The following is a 27,763-nucleotide window of genomic DNA, read 5'->3' on the forward strand; positions in this document are numbered from 1 at the left end:
TTTTAAGTCGCGTGGCCAAGATGATACGCGTCATTTGATGCTCGTTTGCCGGTTCTATCTAGTTTGTAGATACTCCGAGACAGCAGAGTGATATGCAATCCTATCAGAAAACAAAACTGCACATCATCCTTGAGCAGTAAGAGCTACGAAATACCTTAGAGGTTCGCAAAGAAAGTATTGCTGGATAGAAATAGAAGCACATAGAGTGTGGAATGAAGAAAAACCTCGCATAAACTACACATACCGACTGACGTACAGTTTGGTCAAAGTTATGATTTATGGACAGTCGTAACAGACATAGTAAATTATTCACACCATCGATGATGAGGTTTCTTCATGTTGTGCATGATTTGTTTCACTTTACCTTGTGCATTCTGTACAGAATTCCCCGTTGTAATCATGTGTGCAAAGAACAGAAAATCGAAATGTGCTAAGCTAATAAACAAATTGAAGCAGAACTTGATAAATCAACTTACCACCAATCAATGCAATTTCTTTCGTCTACTTTATGTTTTTCTTTTTCGAGAACACTGCTACTTTCAGTTACTTTTAATTTGATTGTTTTTGAAGAACGTATAAAATGTTTTTAAATGTCTTATTTCTTTCTTTAACGATTGGTTTCATAAATTTATATGTAACATTGATTTTTGTGTAATGAATATTTACTAAATTTCATTTTTATTTTTATTTTCATTTACTCACTCATTTATCGAATCACAAATACATCACCCACTACAATACTTGTTGCTTTTAAAAAATACAGAGCAGCACTAAACAATCGTGTGGTATAAAATTAACATTAAGCAAATAAACGCAGTAAATAAAACTCACAAAGCTACTTAATGAAGTAATTTTCATTTGTTAAATAATCAAACAGAAGTTTAAAAGAATCTAACGCATCGCTTTTGCTGCTACATTACAAAAGAAATGCAAAAAACGAAATGCTATCCGGTGGCTAAAATAAATAACAATACGTGAGACAGTTTTTTTTGTTTGTATCATAACAATACTGTGGCATTAAAAGAACAATTATTTACAAATTGCGTCTATTTACAGGGGGAATTCTTGTCACATTATGTCAAACAATGTGCTCTTTACACAGAAGGCTAGTTTGGTGGTGTTCTCGAGGCTGTCGGTGGATGCTGAACATGCTGTGGAGGTATCTGGTAGGGACTGAATCGATTCCCCAGCTGTCTCGCTCGCCCATCACCCGGCGACGGTGATCCAGGATTTGGCGAAGGGCTTGAAACTGGCGGTGCTGGCGGTGGTGTGCGAGGGCTCTGTCCTGCGGCAGCGGCTACAGCCAGGGAAGCGGTTTGCTGCAGAAATCCGGGAGGAATTTGTGGTGGCCATTGACCACCGGTTGCCTGCCAGAGTCCAAGATTGAGTGCGCCAAGGCTTGCTGGAGGACGCTGATACATCTGGGGTAGAAGCATCTCGCTGTAGGGCGACCGTCCCCACAGCTGTAGATGCTGCCGTGCTTTCTCGAAGAGTGCGGCCTGTGCTGAACCATCCGGATCTTGGCTGGATGCGAACTGAGCCATCGCCATCGGGTCTGGGAAGAGGCGCATCGGTGAGCGGAGATGTTGCTCTAGCAGAAGAGCATCCATTGGGTCCCTGAGAACAGAACAAAGTTATGCGATATTATGGATATAAGTTTTACGTAAGATCGAAATTTCCAATTCGCTTTTTCCATCATATTTGTTATGCAATTAATATTATCTATATTGTTTCTTTTCCATCGGGGCGGCCCGATGGTGCATGTGATAAACAGCGCCAGTCCACACGGCCGGACCGGGTTCAAATCCCATCCGGACCGTCGCCCCGTAGCAAGGACTGACTATCCGGCTACGTGGTAAAAATAAGTCTAGTAAGCCAGAAATGGCCGGCGTGACCTGTAAGGTCGTTAAAAGCCAAGAAGAGAGAGATTGTTTCTTTTACTTTCGAAAACTTTAAAACAATTCTTTTGGAATTATTTTACAATTTTTAAACATATTTAAAAGAAATTCATTCATGCAACGATGTAATGATTTTTTTGCAAGTAATTTCAGAGTCTGACACACCCACAACATACCAAGAATTGTGCTCCTCATCATAATCATCATCACCATCATCATCATCATCAGCATAATCTTTTTCCAACTAATATCCTCTGAACTACGGTAGAACAACATAGGCCTGCCACCGCAACCAACAAAGGACTTGTCCCGGCAACGATCAGTTATTAAATAACTATAAACTTCGCTTCATTTTCAATTTCACACGACCATAAACCAATTCACGTGATCACTTTGACTACGACGATGAGGTACCTTCGGAGCGATCAATTTCGATCTTTCCTCTGCAGTTTGCAGATTGAAAAAAAACGAAACCTGTACTCACAATTCCGTCTGGCACCAGACATCAGGTGGAAAAGAAATAGGGTGAATACAAGAGGTAGGTACTGAATTGAACCAACCATTCCACCCAACGATCGTTTACTGACTATTTTTCTGGGCAAAACTTTTGTAGATTGGCTTCTTCCACCAGGCGAAACATACCTCTTTCTTCCGGCATTCTGAGACCAGCAGAAGATGAAGCTTCACTGCCTCCGTCGAGCGGCTCCAAGAAGGCTCGCAACGATCCTCCCAAGCCCAAATCACTCCCGAGTGCTTCCCACTTCGACCAACACAAAAAAACCGCGGTGAAAACGAATGAAAACTTTGGCAGTCACGAAAGAGGATCGCTTCCCTGGATGGTTCCCAATCAATGGGAGCCGTTGAAAAGAAGCGAGAAAGGAAGGCGAACATGAAACGACACTCGAACCGCGATCGCACGATCTGCCGCCCTGTAATTTTCGAATGCCGCGCTGGTGATGATATTAGCCTGAAGGGCTGTTCGCTCCTTTTTTGTTCGCCGGTCATCCGTGCGGACCGGCGTTCGCGCTGGACCATGTTTATGCTTGCTTTGCTCGCTTGCGGATAAGCACCCACGGCGAAGGACTTGCGAAAGGAAGAGCAACCACGAAACGGACCGACGAGATCTGGTTCACCGTCGGAGATTCCTTCACACCTCGCGTACAACAAATTAGAGCCTTCAATTATTAGCTGCTATCATCGGGTGTAATTATGAAAAATCTGACCAATTGTGCCATTCTCTGTTTTTTTTTTTTATTTCATTGCACATTTTCTATCTCTCTCTTGCACTTGCTGCCTTGTATGGTTTTATTTTTTTATTGTTAAAAGTTTATATTGAAGAAGCTTTCCGTTTCGCAACGAACATTGCAAAATCGCCCCATTCTAGATTGACAGGTCTTCAAAAATGAGTGGGAATTTCTTTTATTTCTGGGTGAAGTGTACAAGAATCGATTCCAAAACATCGATGGCTGTTAATTTTTTTCCCCGATCATTGACCAAACGTTACCCACCTCATAATCGGATGGATGTTTTTTTTGCCATTCTTGTTTTGGTTTCCATATCGAGATGCACTTTAACCGCTAATCATCTTCCGGTTTCACGCCTCACATTCTTCGCGACGATGCATTGAAAAAATAAAGCACGGTGGCTGTAGCGGCATCTCACTGCAACTCCCGATCGGTAGAGGACCCTTTAATTATGGCAAAAGGGTTTTGCCGATACCGCACCCAACCACCACGTCCTATTAAATATTTTCCCATTGCAAGTTGACTTTTTGAACAAACGTATGATCCTATGAAACGTGGCCGATGCATTCTTTTCCCAATTTACGTTTAAACGTTAGAATTTTCTTTTAACTCAACTTAAGACCAATGATCTTATGCAACAGATTGCCATTGCACATTGAACATTGGCTACGAAAAAGGTAGCACAATGATTATCGTTTTTGAAAAGACAAGAAAAGCATATCAATTGCACTTCTTTGTAATGTTTCAAGAGGTTCTCCTACTTATGATTTCATGCTTAGACCGTATCACCATTTTTATAATGCCATTTTAAATACTTAATTTGTTGTCAATATTTTCAGTTCCTTTTGTACGATAAAGGCATCCCAAAAACACAATCCCTCTTCATACGTATTGGTCTCCCACGATCATCCATTAAATTATATTCAACATCTTGAAGCATATAATCCAGCGCCATCCCAAAAATCATGATCGATGTGCCTCTTTAATGTCATGGCATCAGTATTTGACAAATGGCGGATGAATAGAGCAGAACTTTCTGAACGACAGAACGAATTCATGACACAGGATCGAACAACTGAAGCATCAATCTTCCCTTCCAAAGAATGTGCTAACGGTTCAAGAGCCATTTCTTTAGATTCTTCCTCTTTAAACATTCTTTAAACTGCAACACTTTAGCAGGCCTACATTGCGTCTCGCTGTCTGTCAGTTAAAATGCATCAACTGCACCCGAACTGAAATTCTTCCAATGGTCTTGAGCGTGCATCATATCTGCCTCTGAAGTCTTCCTGTCACAAACCGCGCAGACTTACGGGCATTCTTTACCAAAATGCTCGACAGTCATAAATTATTACCGCCCGGCATGTTACGCTTTACGGCTCGAAGTTCATCAATTTCGTGTAAATTACTACGCAGCCCGCAGAACGCATTCGGGTGCTTCATGCGAATTCCGTGCGCCTGGCAGATCTTTCTTTCCTTTGCCATTCTGGCCGCCGGCAACCCACCTTCGTTTGCTTTTTTTTTCGGTCCACTCCTCTGAAGGTGCTGGAAGGTGTTGTAAGGATTTTATCAATCATTACGCGCATCGAAGGGTTTTCCATCGTTCGCCTTTAATTTTTGCCGCGTCCTTTGACGCAACAGAAACGAACTCCGTATCCGTTCGCGGCTGCAAAGAGGCGGCAATCAACGCCCCAAAACTCCAAACCAATGGAAACCTTCATCTTCTCCTTCCAGCGAAAAGCCAGGATGGGTCATACCGTTGGACCGAGGGACGGGAACACACTTGTGAAGGAAAGACCAAGCTTCGCGTCGTCGTGCCCGGGGGCCAGCGCAGCACAGTTGTCAGAATAATTACGACCACTTTTAACAGTCATTTAGCCCCGTTTTGCCTTCCTCTAGACTGTTGTTGTGTTTTTTTTTTTTTTGTTTTTGCGCAACGCCTTCATGCAACGCGCGATTTGCGCTGCTCGAACGCTTTACGAAGGTGCCGAATGTGCCGCTCTGTAATCAACACTTTAGTGAAACGAAAACGAAACCGCGCTGCAGGGCCTGATGAGCGGCACACGGGACAAAAAACGGGCTGAGAAAAACGTCGTCATTTTATTTCTCATCTCAATCTCGCAAAACACACCGGGACCTTCCAGGGAGACTCCCTCAAGGCAAACGGGACCCAAAACTATAACCCAAGTTTGACACTGAGCACAGAAACAGAAACCAAAACAAAAGCTAGTACAATTGAGTCAACGGTAAAGGAAGTGCACAATCGGTTAAATGGTTACATAAAGAAAAGAGTAACTTGCAAAGAGATACATCTCAAACCATTTCAACAATGTTACCATGGTCTCCCTAGCGAATAACGCATGGAGAGATTGTAAAGAAAAGTTTATTTATAAAAAGGATTTAGTACCCGCTGAATCAATACTTACATGCCACAGTAACTGAAATAATACAAGGGACAAGAGTTAAGAGCATTTCATTTCTTGTTGTGTGAGGTATTCCCCAATATGATTAAAAATATGTTGCCACTCAAAGGACAAGGTAATGAGCTTCTTATTTTTATGACCAGAAAAGCGTTAAATTCAACCACAAGAGGTAAATTAAATTGTACATACTATTAAAGTACAGAACCAAAGAAATAATTATCAAGATAAACAAAAATATTTTGCCCACTGGTTACAAACTTACCTATCAAAGTCGGTCAATCGCGACGAGTCCCGAAATCCTTTAGCGAATGGATTGGAATCGATTTTCAGCTTCGTTATCAGCTGATTCTGATAGGCGGTTACAGCTGTGAATACAGTTTCGGGAAAGACGTACGTTTTGTGATCGACTTCCTGCAGCTCCTTTGGTGAGTTGGGGATACTTTGTCCTGGCCCAAGACGTACAAGATGAATCCTTGGCTGATAGCGGTGCATCGAATTCAGTACAATCTGCAAACCATAAGTCGATTAAATCGATTAGAAATTTGATTAATTAATTTAGTTATTCACATCTTTATCACACTTATTCTAAAATGCACAGCCTATACAATTTATTTGCAATAGCTTCATAAAAGATATATTTCAAAACATTTAGATACATATTTTAAGTATAGAAACGGAAATATGTATAGAGACTTTAAATGGATCTTTTCAATAATATATACTGATTAATCTGGATCTATTAATTTAAAGTTAAAGTTTAACTAAATACTCATATTTTGCGAAAGGATACCTTTTTACTTCTATTTCGTCAAAATGCTCAAAATCTACACTTTAAAAATCAAGAAAAAAGTAATGAAATAAAGAATGTATGCGTTCCTACAATGCTAAGCAAAACTTCTTTTTTTGCACATTTTTAGTACGAGGTGAATCCTGAAAGTTTAATGCGTAGTAAACAACTCAACACAAGCACTAAACACAGCGCTGTTTAAAAAAAAAGAAACTTTACGTAAAAGTTAGAAACAGGAAAATGATGGCTGCAGTAGTAGTGGAAATTGTTTTCCAAGGGAGATAACTGCTCTGCCCGGATACTCACTCACCCAAGCCTCGGTAAAATGGGTGTTTGCGCACTTGCGTGAAGAATGTGTTGTTGCCATTTCCTCGCCGAAGGAAATAGGGGCGAAATATAAAAAAAAAACACTCACACACTCGCATCGGCTAAAACGAGCTAGCACCGAATATCGCCATTGAGCACGTACTGCACCAAAGAAGGAGAAAAACAGTCCGCACACAGCATCCTTCCATCATTCGTGGCTACACCCACACAATCACCATAAGTGGACGGGCGCTAACACCATGAAAGGAAATATGATATTCCAGAGACGAAAGGGCCATGAATTTGACAACCGACAACTACCACCACCACTACTGCCACCAGGTCCAAGAAGACCTTCTCCCCAACAACGTCCACGGCGACGAACAGAGAATAAACCATTTATAAGGGGAATGGCAATCCATAAATTATGATTTGATGAAATTGATATCGCCCCCACGAGATACGGCGAGAGAAAATCGAGCTCCACCAGATCCACAGCCCCATCGTCCCCAACGTACAAGCAAACCAACCATAATGGCCACCAATGGTGGTGGACATCGGGCAAAAATGGCGCTCAATGTCGAGCGACCGGGTAACGGTCGGTCGGTCGGTCGGTTTATGTTTCCCCTCGAGGGCATCCCGGACAAAACTGTTTCGTGCGCTAGAGGAATCGTTAAGGCAAATATCAATAATAAAGAGATAAACACAAAAAATCGATATTTTCCAACGACCGGCCGGACCGGAGTGGGTCATGCACCAGGAACGGTTCAATTCCTGCCCACTTACAAACCTTCCAACCGGGAAGGTGATGAGGGAACATCATCACCTTGAAGTTGAAATACATGCACGTAATAGTTGGCCAATTTTGCAGACTGACTCTTGTCAGGAACTGTTTCCGGGTACATAAACGTCCATCGTTTCTGTAGTAAATAAGTAAATAACAAAGCAGTACCGGTGACGGTAGCAAAAAAAAGCTTTCGAAAAAACGAAAAATTCTTTATATCGTTTTTATCTTTTTCGAAAAATTCACCTTCATAAAAACACTATTTCAAGTTTCGCCATATACCAAGAACGAAGACACTTAGGACAATCAACTCAACCAGTATGATAGAATATTCTGCCGGGTAATTCCATGGAGAATTTGTCTGGTGCAGGTATTAAAGCAAAACCCCACAAACCATACTGTCTCCTGTACGATCCAAGCGGTTTCAATGTTGGCAGAAGGGAATGTCGACTTCGGACTACCTAGACAGCAGATAACCCACATAATTTATGGACGATGTTTTATAGAGACATTTCCCCGGTAATTAGTGTTACGAAGGCGAAACGTTACAACATTCCCCATCCCAGCGGAACAGCTTCGATCGCGCCACATAGCGACAGACATCCTGAGCACACGTGCAATCGACAAATCGACTGAAAACAACGTTCGGGCTATATGTATGCGGGCTGCGAGCAAAATCTACCCGTTTCGCCGGTGACAGTACTAATCAACATAATTTATCGACACGTTCTAGGATTCGGATTGGATGGGTGATGGTGGGATTTGCATCACTATTAAAACCAGCTGTGGCTCCAGAACACAACTTCCGGGCCTGTACACCAGTTGTCGATCTGTAAGTACCTTCTGCCTGCTTATTATGATCGAGAAGCTATTCATGTTGTGACTAATACCGTTTGGATGCGATCAATCAATACTTTGCCACATTTGGGTTTGCTGTTAAATCGAACTTAAGCAGATAATGTACATTGTAGCAATTCTTACAGATAGACACACTCTGAGTCCACGTCCTCAGGAATACCTCGTCAGCTAAATTCCTGCTGGAAAATGGATTCACTTTTCCGTAGCACTTCTACACACACACACACACGCGCGTGCATTTTCCATCTCTGCTCCAGAAAAGCAGAAAAACTGCTCACCGAACGGGAAACCCATCACACTTCAACAGTTTCCAGCTTTGGGCCGCCGACGCCCTGGCAGGATGGGCTGGGCACGAGCACGGGTCTGATGTTTCGTACCTAATTTATCAAGCTAACACCTCGCCACCATGGAACACCGAGAGGTTGGCTCTTTCATGGTGTTGGCGTACACTTCACCACCACCGCTGCTGCTGGATGGAGCCATTTTTATGCTAAGCACCATCAGATAGACTGAACGCTCACCGGGACCCAACCGAACGAGCACGGGAAGAGGATAGCTGAAGGGACGAAGGGAGGAAGCGCCACTTCCGTACACTACCGTGCCAGTGTCTGCTGCTTTACACAACCGTAGCGAAGACATGCGCGCTTTATCAGCTTTTCTAAATTTGCGTCCCTTTCAGCGCATCCCCTATTCGCAACGTAACACCCCACCAGCAACGAGACAAGGACGAAAGTCTGGCACTAACACAAATCAAGGGTGCGTGCTACTAGAGCTTACTTACACAATCACACTACTCGGTCGGTTGTATTAGTAGCATTTCCTTACACGACTCTGCGAAGGCTCTGCCTTTCAAAGACAGAGTGTGTGGTGGTTTCAGCCGAGCATGTTACCATGGCGACTGCTCCACCATCACAGAAAATTGGGGAGCGCAGGCGAACAGGACGGATTAACTGTCCACAAACGCGACAACCTCTTGCAAGAGTGTTAGCCCTAGCTGTAGTGGTAGTAGTAATCGCTGCTTTGCCCACTTTAACACCCTGGGCATTTGTGGACCGCGGACGACCGAGGACGACTTGAAACCAGTGGTGCTGCTAAACTCGACGACAAATCGATTCTTCTAACAGCTTTTCACAGATCGTCTCCTCGTTCGGTGGTCCGGGTGCGCTTCGGTTCAGTGGTTTGGAACGCCATAGCCGGGCAAGGAAAACGAATATTCCTGCCTCTTTGCTCAGCCCTTCGTCTCACCCAGCCGTACTAGCTGTACCATGATTAAGAAGACTAAATTTCGAGAAGGTAGTACATCAGCTTGCCAGGGTAAAGAGCAAACGAGAACTAGCAGATGCTTCTGATTAGGATCGGTACCTCGCATCCTTTCTAGATAACATTTAACTCCTTTCTACTTTTTGCTTCAATGTGTCCCCTGTTTTGCCACCACTAATACGTATCTGATACGTGTATAACGCAAGCCGCACACACTTACACCGTCACGGCAGACCACAGGCCACAAGTCCGGGCCATAGTGTTGGCGTGAAAAACTTGTCAGCATATAGAACGGTTCATTTTCAACATTCTTAATTACAAGTTTTATCTTATCGTCACGCCGGATGTTCCGAACGGTTGGAAGAGTTTCTTTGGTCGTTTTATTTTTCGGATTTTCTAGCTCATCGTTGGAACACGCTCACACGATATTTTGCCTACATCAATTTGGGCTCTAGCAACTTTTTCCATCGATTGTAGTGTGACCTGCCGTTCAGATATCTAGTTAAAATGTGATACAGCAAATGAATACAATATTTCCAAATTTAATAAAAATCTGAATTTACAGACAACATTTTTACAAACAAACAGTAAATATTAATATTCATATACATATTATTGAGGTAAATGATTGAGCAGGAAAAGATTAGAATTGATCAAAATGCTTTTGTTTAGTATTTTGTTCTTTTGCTTCTTTTGATTTACAACAACATTAAGAGAAGTGTCTTCGTCTGCCATTTCTGGTTTTTCTTAACATTATTAAAATTTTATTTACTTAACATTTTATTTACTTATATCAGGATACCCACTACTGACTACGGGGATACAGTCCGGATGGGACTACATACCCTGTTCTCTCGTGTATGACATTTTGTTTCAAACCGTTCGTGATATTAACCTGCAGCAGGTGTATTTAAACCGTGACTGACCGAGTATCATCGTCGCCAACTAAACCACTCTAACTGTGAAAAAGATTTTACGAGCTAGGTTGTTTGGTGTCATTCGAATGACATGACTAACTTACCGGAGTATGGATAATAGAAAGATCATTTTACAACAAATTTTGCCACCTATTGTAGCGGTTTGTTACATTGTCCTTCCACACATTTGAAGAGAAACACCCTTGTCAGTAATTTTACGCTCGACTAAGAAGTTTTTATTGGCCTCAAACAAAATTGGGTCTTGGAGGCGGTTGAGAGTGTTAGAAACATAATTGTTTTTTATCTAGTCACAGCTTCGACCGTTTCTATAGCTTTATTAACTGAAGAAGTTTCCACAGGCTTTTCACTGGCACCAATTGGCATCCAAGCAAATATGTTAAAGTCAAAGTTAATGTCGGTGTTGATTGTTGACCAAAATAGATCTACTTTGGGCGGCTTCTAAAATGCAATCAATACAATACAATGCAACATGTACAATATTCCTACTACATTCGCTATTTTTTTGTCAGACGAGTCACCCACGCGTTTTAATTTGTCTCGTTGATCTCTAACCAAAGATCGCCTGAACAACGCTTTGATAATCAGAAGATAGTAATAAATGTATAGAAGGAAAGGAAAACTGACGAATCGTTCTAACAACAATCCTTGATAGAGCTGACCTCTGAGATATTTGCATACACCTAACATGCAATAATGGAAAAAATATCATTAATAGAAGTCATCTAAATTATTATGGCATATTTCTAAAGTAAAAGTAATTTAATGTCCAAATTGTACCAATGGTTTGAAACCAGTAAGACGAAAATGTTTTAAATGTTGACGTTTAAGCATCGCAATAAAAATTTCCTGAGTTATTCTGAGGTCATCTGGAGCGCTCCCGATAATTCTAAATATAAAATCCGCAGAAATTCGTCATGTCCGATAATTACTAAACAATTTTCAGTACTTGTTTTGCTGTTACATACAAAACAATGTAAACACTCAATTTTGGCTTAGTTGACGCACTTCTGGTTAAAACGATCAACAAAACCAAACCAACCACAGCTCGCGCACACCCATGGAGTGGTTTTTGGTTACGTGTGACAAACACATTCCAGTCATCTTTCTTTCTACCCACTTTCCGCGTATTGTGTTCGCTTTACCTCGCACAAGATGAAAAGTATGTCGTTCCACTTGAGTCCAAATTTTTTAAAAACACCAACACCAGAAACGCACCCTATGTGCTGACCCACCACGCGCTCCGGAGCGCTACGGGCGGTCTCTTCGATTCCAAGTTCTCCACGGTGGCTCACGATCAGCTCCTGTCCATCGGTCACCACAAGCACCCTGCTAACGGCCGGTCCCGGCATTGCTAAACCGAAAACTGCACCCCGGGACCAAGAAGCTTCGTATTTAAAAGCGGATTCGGTCGCTTAGCCACTTCGTCTCTGGTATGGTCTCATATCAGATGACGAACGTTCTTGGAGTTTATCATGACATCGGAAAAAGGGGGAAGAATTTCGATTTATTGCCTGATAAAATACGACCCACACATGGATTGACCCATCCATTACCCGAAATCTAGACCATAGCTGAGGAACGAGTTTATAGGAAGCGTCGTTAGAATGAAACATACGTCCAAACTATTATAATGAGCAAAATTTAATAACTTTTTTAGCTATTCTTATTTCATGTTTCTTCGTGCAATGATCATCACGATACACACTTCTGTGAATCAGCAGGATAATGTTCATCTTATGTTAATAATCACGATACATTATCGTTGAATAATTTAATAAGCAAATAGCACTGCGATGATATTCCCAGTGGTCGTCAGCAGCCAGATGCGTCTCAGAAGAAGCGGTAGCACCATTACGTACTAGTGTATTTTCCTCATCGAAACCCTACCTTAATGGCATCAAACCGGTCGATCTTTTACCACTGCACAGGCCTGCCCTGGTTCGCAAACCTGAGATTAATTAAGTGTTTCCGATAACGATCTGCAAATTATGCAACCGCTCGTGAACTGAGCCGCCCTCGAGTCGCCAACTCGACGCCTTTGCAATTGTACAAGTTTATGTAGACATTCCCTCGTTCAATCTTCCTTTCATGGGTACCAGGCACAGGGCCACGGGTGTCTCAAAGACAACCAAACAGGTCGATCAATTGCAGCGCTGCGGATGTACGCCTGTCAACGGGCTCAGGACCGGCTCCCAAAAGGAGTCATAATTTTTGCCATCGATTGCAAAGCGCGATGGCTACGGAATTAGTTATGCTCTCGAAAGCTCGCGAATTGGCTGTGGCCCCTGCATGGACGGGTTGCCGTTAGAGGCTAATTTAAGAGCTACGCGCTGGTAATCAGTGGTGCTGGTAATTAATGAGCCACAGCCATACAGTACAGCAGCCTCTTGGCTGTTGAAGGGTTTCCAAAGGGACGTAAAGCGCTACTCGATGTTTCGAAAACAACGCTAGCACCCGAAATGTCTCCCGAATGTTTCACATTAAGTATTCCAATCCCATTACCGGGCATGAAACGCCACTGGCGAAATTATTCAAATCAACGGCATATTCGGTTGCCGCTTGATATATATATATTTTTTTTCTATCAAATCGAATCCCAAAATCCCGTGAGGCTAACCTTTCAGCTTCGGTTATCGTTCTTTCGTACCCATCGTGCCCGGTCGTTTCCCGGCACGGCAACATCGACAAGCTCGAACGTGATAAGGTGTCAAAATATCACACTCAACTCTAGCCAAACTCGCTGAAAGTCCAGTTTACGTGACGGTATGGAGCGCAAACGACCCCAAAAAACTCCAATATGGCCACCGGGCCTGTCAGGCCGTTTTGCGAGCTGCGGGCATTAATAATTCATCCACCCATCGAAATAATAGTAAATTATGTAGATGGAGAAGCGAGCCGAGTAGTGGTCATAAAAATAACAGTGAGAAAATAACCAACCACGATACGCAAAGGTGCTTCGGGACGATTTCTGGACCTTTCCGTCTTTTTTCTACTACCGTCCAAAGTGTGTAGGGAACGTGACCGCGAGCTGACGAGCGGTCCGGGGGGGGCCGCGGAGGGAAAGAAAAAGGTGCGAATGTGTTAGGTCGACGAAATAATCACGAAATTAGGATTATGCAAATCGTATCCCGAACACTATCCAGCTTTTCCTTCACTTTTTTCTCGCGCGCCATGACGGGAAATGCTCTGAAACGAGCACCACATTACGTCGAAGGATTATTACCACGACCACCACCACGACCAACGATTGCAATTCCTTTGGCAGCATTAGCGAGTGGTGGTGAATGAACGAAGTTAAAGAAAACCCACGCACTCACACCACACAGTGGTAGAAGGTGTCAAATGGAAAAGTGTCATAAAGTGTGCGAGTTACGATCATTGACACTTTCTTTCGATCCCATTTCTTTCGAGACCCGGTGCAGAACGGTTCCTAAGCACGGACCAACCAAAGGAAAAGCTACCCTTCCCTGGGTAGGTAAGCTGTCTCCGGATAACACAGCGCTGGAAATGTATTAATTAAGTATAACTTATAGCCACCGAGCTTAATTGTCTCCATAATTTCCCACCACCACCTTACAGTTCCGTGGGGCTGCGAAGTATAAGAGCAAAAAAAAAAAAAACGACGCTAAGGAGCCGTGCCTGGTTGGGTCACCCAATTGGTTGGCTGACGGTCACCAATGGCTTTTCTGTGGGGCCCTTTTTTCCTTCGTTCCACGTGCCATAGCGAGAGCAACACACTCACACACTCCGTCTTGTGCGCTGCGTGAGGAGTGGGAAAAGTTATGATTATTGGAAAATTATGGAAATAAGATACGTTGAACCACACACACGCACGTATATTCTTGCATCTCGATGGTGTTCCAACTTGCTGTTAAAAAAGTGGTGTATTTTGTGCGTTAGCTTCTTCATATCATTTTCCTTCACAAAATGCAACACACGCAACGAAGATTAGCTGTACTTTATTTGGTGCTAGATGAATGTTTCGTCGGCTCCTCTTGTGTACTTTGTATTAGAACAATCTCTTAGTAGTGTTTATAGCAGGATTAGAAAATTGAGCTTATACGATTTAAGCTTATTAATTGCCTTTTTTGTGTTAAGTTTTGCAAAAAAAGAGGAATTTATACTAAGTGGAGTGTTTAAAGCTATGAATAAACAACCAAATTTAAAGTCACAGAACTCCATAGAAAATTCATCAATTCTTCCAATTTATTCCTACCCAATTATTAGTCATCCGAAAAAAAACTTCTACAGACCACCTGGATCCTTTCCTGCTATAACAAATAGGAACCAATAATATATTGTTTTCTGTTATCGAACATCATCACAGCGCCATCGAGAAGCTAGTGGATCAAATTTCTTTTTCCCCAAAAAACAAAACTTTTGAAAAATCTCAAATGTGTGGACGGTTTTTGAGAGTGACCCTTGGCAGTTCAGGGCGAGTGTGTTCGTGTAAGATTAACGCACCCTTGCCAACCACTCGTCAGCGATTGGATCGTTAACGCAGCAGGCGCCAGATTGAGTTTTATGTGTTCGCCGGAAAACTAAAACACGCTGGTTACATTTTTCCTCCTCCTTCGTAACGTAATACGATCGTAGGCACACGACAAACGACCAACCGTCGGTATACTCCGATATCGATAGCTCTCGAATTACACTTACCTGACCATTCTTGTCCATCTCGTTGTTGGTGAGCTTGACTTTCTCGAACGAAATGACCTGTTTGCGGAGCGCGTCCGGGCCGATCGGTGTGTCCGGGTGTGCGTATAGTCGGGCGGGTGGCGGTGGGTCCGCTTTGCCGGCCACCAGCCAGGACGAACGATGGTAAGCGTACCGATAGCGCCGACTGTCCATTGGAATGATATCGAGCAGTACCACGTAACGATCGGAAGGAGTTGTCTGGCGCAATGGTCCAGAGAATGAAACGCGAACTGTTGGAAACATACGTCTGAAAAGATAACGATGAAATATGAAATTATGTTCAGCCATTTTGAAATACAATCAAGACATGATAATAGACGAGATCGTAACAGTTATATAAATTTAATTTCCGCTTTTACAAAGTACGTGTTTGCGGAATTGAGAAATTCCTTTATAAATGATTACATACATTTCTGATGACATGATAATTGCCTTACCCATTTATGCATGCTTCAAACTAACTTTAAATACAACTTTCTCATTAGCCTAATGCGTTACGTTTTAAACGCTCTTAAAAGCTATGTTGCTCATAACTGGATAATATCTCACATCACGTGCACGAGAAGCTCCTTTGCCTTTGGTATGGTCCCTGCTTCAGTCGTTTGAAGAGAAGCATTAACTGGAGCGAACATATTCACCGCCCCAAAAAACCAGTAATAATCTTCCCCACTGTATTGAATAAAGGCGATCATTAACGTAGTATCATTAGCATAACTAATTATGTTTTGCTAATGAAAAAAGCCGCTGGGCGGAGTCTTTCAAGTGTGTTTTGTTTACTTTTGAAGCGTATTTTTGATCGGAAATACTTTTAATTTACACAAAAACAAGATTCCTATTGAAAGGAAACAAAATGGATCATCCTGGTTTACCGGAATGATCGGTTGCACTCTTGAACTTGTGCAGCTTTTGTGTGGAAAAACGCAACATAACTGGCATTTCGTGCCTTGAATGAAATATACTTTAGCGTTAAAACGATCCCCTGCGTTGTATTATACATCACCCCATTCCAGCTTAAAACGCGTCCATCTTTGACATCTGTCATTAGCACAAATGATCGATCTTTTAAAAGGATCGCTAGCAACTGTCTGTGTATGATGGATTCCAAACGATGATGGTACCCTCATCAGTTAAGCGTAATTGTAACACACTTTTGTTGCTGGTTCTAATTTGGTGAGAATGGTCTGCCTTCTTAACCCTGTAACATGGAGGGAAATGATGGAGAAGAACATTTTACTGTATACTTTTAAGCGCAATTGAAAATGTGGCCAGCTATTGTCATCTTTTTGGTTAAAATATTTGATAGTTTGTTAAGAGAGCTGATTAAATCGTATAATTGTAAATATCCGCATTAAGGCCGAACAGTTTAAAAATATAAAAGTTATCGAAAATCCAAAAAAATATATTAATTTTGAAACAAAATTAAAAACAATGGTAAAGCCGATAAAAAATGAATAAAAATTGATATAGAGCATCGAAAGTCATCAAAAGAACAAAAAATAAATAGCTTCAATGGTCTATTGCACACTCGAGAAGGAAATTGAGCTATATCATAATATTTAAGTACAGCCTGATGGTGGTTCCACTCATCACCAGCGAACCGATCTAAAGCGCCACCGTAATGAGGCAAAAAAGGTGGGAACAGAAATTAATAACATCTGTCATTACTTTGTATACCTCTGGCCGTTCTGCAAACCGATGCAATAGTGCGGGAGAATAAACACAGTAATGGAGACACGCAAAAAACAGACTGCACCAGCAAACCATCAACAACTCCCAAAGGTGACCAAAGGGAATCATTCACTCATTTCCAGCCACCGATGACTTCTGCCAGCGAGAAACCTCCCGTAGTGCAAGCATTTCGCTCCGACATACCGATGGGAAATGGTCGACCCAAAGCGGACAGGAAGTGCATTCGCGAGCGATTAATGTTGCACAGCTCGATCGGATCGCTGCCACATCTTCACGGTAGCAATGCACGAGAAGCGAAAACAAAAAAAAAAACGACACCAGGCAATCGAAATTGAAACAGGCTCACTTTCCTTTCCACCTTTCCCCGGACGTTTTTCTTCATTTGCTGCACACTTCACCTGCTTTCTTGAGACATTCAGTACACACGGCCCAATGGTCGTTTCATTGAGGAAAAAAGCATATGAATTAATGGTCACTACCTACCTAATGGAGTGTATGAAATGAGGTGGAAAATTGAAATCCCTTTATTTCGTTGGCCTTCCCCGCGCTTTCCACCGGTCACTCCTTCTCGTTCTCTATTTAGAAAGAACTATTTCCATTTTTCATACGCCTTTCTTTACACGGGACCCTGGTCGATTTAACGCCTTTTGGTTCGCTCTATCGAGCCATTCGGTGCGCCAGTCTGGTCGTGCATTGTTAAGTTTTGGTTGCAGTGGAAAAGTGGTCCGGTTTCAAGCCGCACCGTACATCTAGCCGTAGCTGTAATCGATTCCGATTCACCTTTAAGTGAGTTTGTTTGTACGAAAGCTTAGCGTGAAGTTTACTCGCTTACGGGTGAGTAATTTGTTAATAATTACCAAGCTTGTTTCCACCGGCTGGTTGGCAGCGTTAGCCGTTTGTAAGCGGCAGATGAATTATGGTTCGCAATTTATTTTCCTTCGTTTTACGTCAAGCACTACATTACTCGGAACAATTGGATTCTGTTACTACAGTTTGCTCAATAGACTATTCTTCTCGCTGCTACTGCTTCAGTAAACGTGCCTCTAGCGTAAACTTCCTGCTCAGGTTGGAAGTGGGATGTAAAAGTGGAAGAGAAACAAAAAGAAAATTCAATAAAACTATTTAAAACTGCTAACAATCTGGTCCATTTGATCGAAAGTAAAAAATTATTTCAAACCATTGAAAAATCAAACAAAAAGGATAACAATTCCAGCAACAACAAAAAAATTCAAACCATACCAAAGAACCATAAATGAATTATGATGTGCAAAGAAAATTTATTTTGATGGCTCTTTATTTGACTTGTGTGCATCAATTTCGCTCGTAACGCCCACCATGTTCGGGCCACAATCCGCTTGGACCACGAGCAAACCGAAAACCGAGCAACCGCAAACGAGCGCAACAATCAACACAGAGAGTCACATGCGATTCGAGAATAAACGCCATTCGGTCTGATTGGAACCATGTGCCCATGGTATCTCGGCTGTTCCATTTCTGCTCCTCGGCATGGTTATGTTGCTGCACACATTCGAAACGAAGGAAGAAGCATACCCGTTTCCCAGTGGCGATGCGTTCCTGTGTCAAAGTCGTTTATATTTTGCCACTCGATGTTTACCTTTCGCTAGTTTTTGTTTTCTTATCATTCTTTAATGCGTTCGGTCTTTACCACTGCCATTGAATGCACCATTTATTTTTGTTTCGCATCCTCACATGCATTTACACACGTACCAACACACAGATATACACTCAGCACTATTACCTGGTTTGATTGATGCCTCCAGATTAATCACGAACAGTGAAACGCATAAACAGATACTTTTGCCATTTGTTGTGATGTTTTATGTTTGTTGATACAAGTATAAATCGTACACGGCCACAGTATGCGATTTTTCTCTGTCTTTCTCTCTCTCTCTCTCTCTCTTCCTCTCTCTCTCTCTCTCACTCTTTTGAGCAACAATTTTCATTCTTCTAGCCCATATGCTACGGTAACATTGTTTCTTCCACTTGTGTATGGATGGTTTTTCCCTGCACCAATATTTGTTTGAAAATCATTCACATTTTCCATACTGCAGCTTGCATGTTCGTGTATGAATAATCAGCAAAACCAACCAAACCACATTTTCCACACTCGCTTAAACATTGTCGAGATGTATGTTGTAAGCTGCAAAAGCTCGCACACTTACAGCCCCCATTATGTTCGACGTCAGTTCGGCTGGTTTCGCTGCAGTGTTGCAAAAACAGTTGCAGGCGTGAAAAATGATTGATGAGCGTTTGATTCTGCCTGCGGTAGAGTATCATCGGACAAGCATCATTTATTGGTTCTGCTGGATGCCTGCTTTCGGGTGTTGCCCTTTTCTTGTTGATTTTCGATTCGTTTGCGTTTTCATACAAATACCTACACTACACTCTTTTTATCCCCGTCTCATTTCTATTTAACCACAATGCCACATTGACAATACTTTGTGTTCGAATATCCTTGTGCAAATATGATAATTAAACATTTTTTTTCTGTGCGCAAGATTTAAATTTTTGATTAGCACCGCACGATCAACGCGTCAACAAACTAACCAGAAAAAACAACGACTTGTACCATCTTAAACATTTTCTTGTAATCAACAATATCAACCACGTTGTATCAGCTGTTACGTACCAAAGCGAGATAGGACCGGCCGCAAGTTGATTAAATTAATGCGATAATTTACGGCACACATTGACCAGCTCGCTCATTATTAACAAAAGGACCGCCTTTTAAAATGTGGAGACGTTTGTTTGTTTGCTACGATACGATGGGATAATAAATTACAATCTTTCAAAAACTAACCGAACACCTCGGACATTGTAGCTACTCATTTTTATTTAGCTTAGTTTCAGCACCATAGGCCATATCTGAAGTGAACAAGGTTCTGTTTTAATTTATTAAAAATATGTTTTTTATAGCTATGTTATCAACTATTTCGAAAATTTTGATTATGTTTCAATCTTTTTTTAAGTTCGTACTAAAGAGTAAATGTTTAAATAATCATGCATGAACTGCAGAAGACTTTTTTTTTCAAATATTAATTTAAAATATCTTTTTTACAATCTCAGGAAAAAAGGAACTAAGAAGAAGTTTTCTAAATTTTCAGACATTATTTTCTATAACAAAAGTATAAGGAATGATTCTCGAACTAGAAAATAATCCATACATTACTTTAATCTTGCTTACATGGAAGTATTTTCGCCATAAAATAATATTAACATTTATTTTATTTGTTTGGTTCAACCATTCAGTTTACCCATGTTGCCTCACAATCAAATACAAGCATTACAGAATCTTTGACTGTTAATCGAAACACCAAGCAGAACATTCACACTGACCGATAAACGTAAAACTCATTCATTTGTTAATGAAACAGGTGTGTGTCTGTTCAGGTCTTCTGTTCGAGAACGCGGTCCTTCCTCAACGAAGGTTCCCGGAAAGAAAAAAGCTCAACGCGCAACCCAAACGCAATGCAAACAACAATGCGACCTGCTGCGCTGAAAGCGAAAATGAATTATGTTAAGGTCATGTCGGACAAGCAGTTTTTCAGCTGATTTTATGATCATAACCGGAGGAAGTTTTTTTCCTTCTTTCTTTCTTTTACGATCCATATTATGCTAATTAAGCTAAAGCCCATCCTAAAACGCCAAGAATGGAGGTGGAAAAGGTGTCCGTAGCGCTTATATTTTCTGCTCTTACTCAATGTTCTAAAATACCTAGTTCTGTTTACTGGTTTGTGTTAGCATTTCTTTCGGTTTCGGATCCATGTGAAATCCATGGGAGTTGGATTGGTTTCCTTCATTCGGCTTCAAACTGCTTTTCGCCATTAAACTTGGCGAACAGGGTTCGCTGAACAGAAGCCGTACAATGAATTGAAACATTTGGTATGCGTAAAAATGTGTAAATCATTCCCGGGCAGCACTTAAATCGCCCTTTCTTTAGCCCTCGCGATTGACCGGTCCGATAGGTCTCCGCTTTTCTGTGCGCGAACTGTCGTAAAGCTTTCGGAGCGCATGATCTTCATGCGAAAGAATACACGGTGCTTAATTCGTTGCATTAATAAAAAAAAAACTAAAAATATTCCAGATGAAATGTTTCCCCGGAATGAGGTGAAAAGTAAGGCCCGAAACCATTGATCAAAGGCAAAATGACGAGAAAATGTTTCAAATCCTTCATAACCTACCCAGATCCTGCACGATGATCGTTGCGATCAGCAAGCACAGTAACGTTAATAATTAGCACCCTATTTTCAAGTCACCACTCACTGGTTTTATTCGTTTTTTTTTTTTGTTTCACGTAAAAAGTCTCTCAGGGGTTTTGCTTATCAATTCCGAAACATCATCACCGAAATTAGCAATCGTTGAAATTATGTAAATAAATATTGAAATAACGAAACAAAAGTTCCGAGCAATGACTCAAAGAAAAACAAAAGAAAAATACTAAACCAATCACCTACCTCAACGTTATATGTTTTATGCTGACATAAATTCAGCTGCAAATGTAAAGGAACTATGAGAACTTCTCGCCGGTAGGGTTGATGACTGTGAGTAAGCACTTTTAACACGCCATTACCGCTGGTGTTATTCGTAGCAATCCATTTAATATCGTTCCATACGAGGGTTATCAGGTGAAGTACAAAAGACTATTATAGATACGCAGCACAATAATGAAGCAATAACAATACACCGAATATCGAATGGAGAGTAAATCAGCTATAAAACAATGAGCGAAATATAAAGTAAAGAACCACAAAGACTCGTACAAAATAAGCAAAAAATGGAACAGTGTAAAAAAGGATAAAAATAACTTTAAAAAAAAGTAAAGCACTAATCCTCGTAAGAAATGAAATTCAATTTCACAAAGAATGCGTCCATACTATATTCCATTTCACCTGAAGGAAACTTTTCCGGAAAACTTATTTCCCCATCTACCAATTTCCAACGTTCAGTTGGCATTTTGTGTTTTTTTGCACCTCGTCCCCCGATGAGTGGCCACTTGATGGGTTTAGTTTTAATGAAAATGATACAACAATATTCTTTGACTCAATTCGTTTGTTTTCTGAATTCGTTCGTTACATTTGTTTGGCCGCAGTTTGTTTTGCCAACTCATCATGCCCACGACCGATTCTGTCTAACTGTATGCTGATGAATAGTGAATACCCGTTGTGTGAGAAAAAATTTAAACATATTCATCGTACTGTAAAGATCACTATCTTCCGGTGGCACGTTTTCGAGTGGTCGAAACATTTCCATTGCTTTACGGTGAAAATGGAGAGACGAATGCTTTTCATCGCGTTGGAAATTAAAACAAAATTCCTGAACCGACACTAGCAGGCAACCGTTCTAAGCGACGGGTCATGCGGAAAGCGATGACAAAACGAATCTTTTGCCATGAAAACAATATTTAAATTAACTGGTGTCGTATTCAATCTATCATTATGAGACTCGAAAAAGTTATGAACTAAAGATGCTATGAATCCTTAAATTTGCTGCGAACTGCATATTACTCATAGATATTACATGGCTTATGCAACAATTTTGCAACAATTGGTAACATAATTAACATGAGATTTAATTCATGGTTTTATGAGATTAAAATAGTATAGAATTGAAACGTGTAATCAATGGAATAACAAAAAAATTAATTTTGGAACGCCACACATTCAAACATAGTTTTTAGAATATTAGAAATAGCTGACATGAACTCTCGAAGGTCGTTAAGTCAGAGAGAGAGAGAGAGAGAGAGAGAGAGAGAGAGAGAGAGTGAACTCAAACAAAAATGACATTAGCGCAATTTTATTAAAAAAAACTTATTACACCTCCTTCATTTAGGTAATACTCCTTCAATAGTTCGTGAAAATTGTAAGATAAATGGATGAGTTTTTTATTAATCTAGCACTTGAGCACTTGACTTAAAAAACGGCTTAGTTTTTTAAGTTAAGAAAAATAGTTCTTTACTTAGCAACCTTCAAAAGCTTTACAGCAATCTTATATGAATCAATTGACGAGAATATATCACAATGTGCCTAACAATGTACAAAACATGAAGTATGATTATTTTAATTTTTATTACTTGACTGATAATCCCTTTTGTTAATAATTTGCAACTTTCTTTTGTGGCTCAAAAAAATATATCGAAATAGTTAGGATCTGAAGCTCTCTGCAGTTCATTGTTTCTTCTTTCCCAGTTTAAATATGTTTGAAAAGTTCAAAAAATACATCGATTGATTTACTTAAATCTTCAAACATAAATCATTTATCTTGCTTTTACACAAACGACTATATTCGATCCGATTCAATTAACATAGCATTTACATTCGCAACCGGTCATTGTCATGCAGACGAACGCTACATTGTAACCGGAAACCAATCCTCCAAATTAATCCCCATGCTTCACCGTACGACTGATGCTGGCCAATTCCAAACACAGCCACCGAATCGTCGTTTAACAATTCATCAAATTCATCACCACGATGCGACTGATTTGATTTCAATAAAGATTCGAATCAAACAAGGTAAAAATAAAACCTCGGCCATCCAAGTCCCCTAAGGTGGGGACAACAAAACGCTCATCTTTCGCTCACCATACTATTGTAATCTATGCGATCTCACAATGCACACACACACGCACATTCCGATCTCCGATGGAGTGGAAAATGAAATGCTACTCGGCAGTGCTCGGCTGGTGACGGGGAAAACAATCGCAATTAATTAAGGGCTGATCAAAAAAACGAACTCTGGATTGAGGTGGAAAAGAAAAAAAACCTCACACACGCTTCGGGATGGGCGATAAATCTCACGGTTCATCGCTCGACCAGCACCCATTTCAAATAAAAACGGTCGCACAGGAATCACATTTTGGTGCGTGATGAGGATGATGAAAATGGTGGCAATAAAGCACCGAACAAACGTGAGATCTTCCAATCGAAACTGGTCAACAATGCACGAATTAGATAAAAGCATTTTGCACGGGACAGCATCCGGAATTGCGTGGTCCGCTATCGTATAGGGAAATGTTGGGTTGGCTTTCCATTAAATATCGTAACACACCCTATTTCGCAAATGCAGACCACCGGACTAGTGGTAGTATGAATGTTTCATTACATTTTAATTCATACCACAAGCAAGAAAAAAATCTAACTTTCTCTGTAAACTAAGGTTTGATACAAGATCACCTGCTTGCAGACGATCTGTTTGCAAGGAAAGGTTCTGAATATGTAACAGCAACGACAAAAAAACTCTCTCCGGAATCAAGAGACACATATGGTTCCCTGTTTCTACCAGCATCAGGATTTCCTGTAGCCATCCTCGCTTGCGCTCATCAACCGACAGTTCACGCGTTACAGTGGTGACCGTTTTGACAGTTTGACGTAGGCAATGAACCCCGAAAAAACACAATGCCCGATCATCCATGGAGGGTGCAAATGTTTTGATTGACAGATTAGCGCGCTGGTAAGCGGAAAAGCCGGTGATACCAGCAATTGCCGCTGTCATGTCGTGTTTCCCCCCTACCATCACGAGGACCACTTTCGGCAAACCACCAGTCTTCCGGTTTGGTGCGAGATTGAAAACGACAAAAATGCTCTCACCCATGAAAACGACAAAAAATTCTCCAAACCACACAACCACATTTTCTTTCCATGTTAGTGCTTTTCTCTGGTAGGGTGCCATTTTTCTCACCTTTCTAGGATTTCATGCACTTCACTGCACACTGTCATCCGTGTTGGGATGCGCGCACCATTACGATTCGGCATTCAACAATGCCCGACGAATACCAATTTCGCATGCCAATCGTGTCGCTTCGCCACCACCATGGCCACCCCGAATTGAACGATTGTTTGACATTTGGCTTAATCAATTTAATTTGCGACCCAAAATCGTACCTCCAAACAACCGTGCTCCGGTTGATGTTCAATCAATTTTTTTCCGTCGTTACCGTGACTAGAAGTTCGAATGGGCGGCGGGAAGCTTTTGTATCCAAAATAAAAAGCCACAGATTGGTGGGAAGTTTGCAGCCTGACGTGGCCACCGTGGTTTGTGTGGTGTTTTTTTTACCCAAAAACTGTTTGCCAGATGTTTTGCTTTGGACATGCATTTTATGACACAAATTGGGCACAGTTTGATGAACGAAAAATTGCACAATATTGGCGTGTAGCGGCTATCGGTTCGATTTCCATGTTACGTCTATCACGTTGAGTCTCGTTAGACATCAAAACTCGAAATATGGAGTTTTTTTCGGTGCATATGATTAGATTCTAGATACTGTAATTTTCTCGACACACCAAATGAACCACAAACACTCAAAAGAACTTCGTTATCAGCTAAGAAGATAGCACATTATTTTGTTCAATTTAAGGTATAATTTCACGTATTCCTATGCAGCTGTTATTTTTCAACAATCAAATAAAATTTTAATGGACATTTGAAAATATGGTGTACTTTAAAATAATACACCAAACACTAGCAATCTTTGAACGAACAACTCAAACACTCCCACCAACGGAGTCGATACACACATATAAAAATAACCTTCATGTCGTCCGTGAAATGTTCAAACTGTCATACCAAGGATCATTAATTTTGGAAATTATGATTACCTAAGGTGGGTCAGCTTGACGCGGCCCGAATCGCTACGCTTCAATGGCGCTAGGTGGGAAATGAATTCATTGTCGCTGAATTTTGTCGCCCAATGGCTATTTTCCCGTTTGCATTCACCTCAATACATTAACCAATACTCCTACCCTATCTACCCCTACTCCAACCGGCGAACGATATTGATTGAGCGGTAACTTGTGAAACGTAACCGAAAGTAAATGAAGTACAAAATACGGTTCCAAGTATGGTAATAAAAATGTAACACCGTCTTGCCGGGACGATCCTGCCACGCTGCAAGAACAAAGGCAACGGAACGGATGACAAGAACATAAACGAAAATTATGAAACAACCCTTTTTGCTGCCATGACGCTAATGATCGATTTGCATGTTACAATCGATCCCCGGTAGGTTCATCGCCGTTTTTTCGATGAGTATTGGATTTTGCTCCCTTTCCAGTGTGGCCTTTTCGTGATGGGTGGTTTTCCAGTTCCAGTAACCGGTGCCGGTCAACCCGACCCGGACGAACCGGATACGCCTCAAACAGGACGCGGAAAGGTGCTTCCTTTTGCATGTACGCTAGGCGCACACGACAATGAGGTGCTTATGTGTGAAAAGTAGATTGTATAAAGTTGTTTTGTGCGGTTCCAACGACGAAGAGAATGACAGACAAAGTTTTTACGTACGTACAATAAATATCCTGCATTTGATATTGCGTTGGAAAATGCAGGGCTAAGTTCTCTATTACTCGCCGCCTTTCAGTTTTTTGTAAAATATACCTTCATTAAAGAATACTAAATATTCGTTTGTTAGTTCGATTAAATGAATCCCCAATACGTACAAAGTTTTTTCTAATCAAAAATCAAACATCAATTGACATGCAAATAAATCATACATTAATATTGGCAATAGATGCAATATACTAATATGAAAGATATAAGTATCAAGATATATATTTTTTTAAAATTAAATAAGATTTCTTATGGCAAATACCACTTCTGTATACGCAAATAAAACGAATTTATTTGGTTATATATTATTTTTAATATGTGCTGACTTAATTAGACCTTAATAATTGAAATTCCATAAATTCGATTAGAAGTAGGACTGATTGCGGATAAATAAAGTCAAAGATAGCCATAAATGGCAGCTAAATATCTTTCGAGTTGATGGTGTCAAAAACAAAGAGTAAAATTGAAAATCAAATTTATAATAGAACTACTTCTAAACAAAATCAAGGTTAGAACAAGAACACGAAAAACGAGTTTAAACACATTACATGAAAATTGGAATCCATTAAATCATAAACCTTAAAACGAGAGATATTATAGCAATAAACAAGGTTTTTGGAATGAAAATGTTTTACACAGTCTAAAAAACAGTACGAAGTAGCTAAAACACAGCAAAATTGAAGAATTTAAAAAATAAAAGGAATTCATGAATCAGTCGTAAGAATTCCAATTTGCTAACCCATACAACTTTAGAAAAATACAGTGTTCTATCAAAACACTGAATATGACGATCTGAAAATGAAAAAACAACGTATCTTTTGAACTATTTACACTAGAGTAATTGCATTGTCATCACAATTAATAAGCTAAATGTTTTCTTTTCTAAAATAACCTTATTAAAATATCCTCCAGCCATTCTCTAGCCTTTCTACAAATCCACTTTAAATGCATTAAAAATATAGTCTTTACTCTTTGCAAGACAAAACATAATGCATAAGGCTTAAAGCTACCTTTTGATTTTAACTTAACACGATCGGCAGAACAAAAACATCCAATCCCATTAGACATACGGCCCAACGTACTGCCCAACACTAGTCAGCAAACCCCATAACCGACCACCAACCACGGGAGTAACCTAACCGAAGTGTTGACCGGATCGTTAAAACCATCATCGAATGTTTCCCTCGCACCAAGTTCAGCAACGGCTCCAAAATATGCCCAATTAGTAGCTACGTACAGTCGCCCGGTCCAACACACAGCAGGAGTCCGAAAACCCCACGAACGAGTTTTGGGCGTTCGCGGTTTTTGTGATTATTATTATTTTTTTCTTCAAACTTCACAACTGTGGCGCGTTACTCCACGATCACGTCATCGATTCGGGCGCACGAATCATACGCGTATAAATGTGCACCTTCTACCGCAAGGGGCACAGGGGTACGTACAGTCAAACACACGCTTTTCAGCAGACGCCAACCAAAACAGCAGCGAGGCGAAAAAATTAGCAGCAGTCAGCCACGAGTAAACAAAAAACCCTCTCAT

At 40.8% G+C, this 27,763-nt stretch overlaps 1 protein-coding gene across 2 annotated transcripts in view; it reads right to left on the bottom strand.

The window, feature by feature from the left end:
* Window positions 1-219: 219 nt before the first annotated feature.
* Window positions 220-27,763, bottom strand: part of LOC125765580 (T-box protein H15-like) — a 45,406-nt gene continuing 17,862 nt past the window's right edge. The window contains exons 4-7 of one of the 2 annotated variants that reach the window (XM_049430884.1): window positions 15,155-15,440; window positions 5,825-6,069; window positions 5,566-5,577; window positions 220-1,617 (exon numbers count right to left, since the gene is read on the bottom strand). In XM_049430884.1, coding sequence (XP_049286841.1) covers window positions 1,107-1,617; window positions 5,566-5,577; window positions 5,825-6,069; window positions 15,155-15,440 — 1,054 coding nt within the window. In that variant the 3' untranslated portion in view covers window positions 220-1,106. The remainder of the gene's footprint in view (window positions 1,618-5,565; window positions 5,578-5,824; window positions 6,070-15,154; window positions 15,441-27,763) is intronic. The other variant, XM_049430885.1, reaches the window with a different exon arrangement.

The sequence above is a fragment of the Anopheles funestus genome, chromosome 2RL, assembly GCF_943734845.2.
Source record: "Anopheles funestus chromosome 2RL, idAnoFuneDA-416_04, whole genome shotgun sequence".
NCBI classification, from domain to species: domain Eukaryota; kingdom Metazoa; phylum Arthropoda; class Insecta; order Diptera; family Culicidae; genus Anopheles; species Anopheles funestus.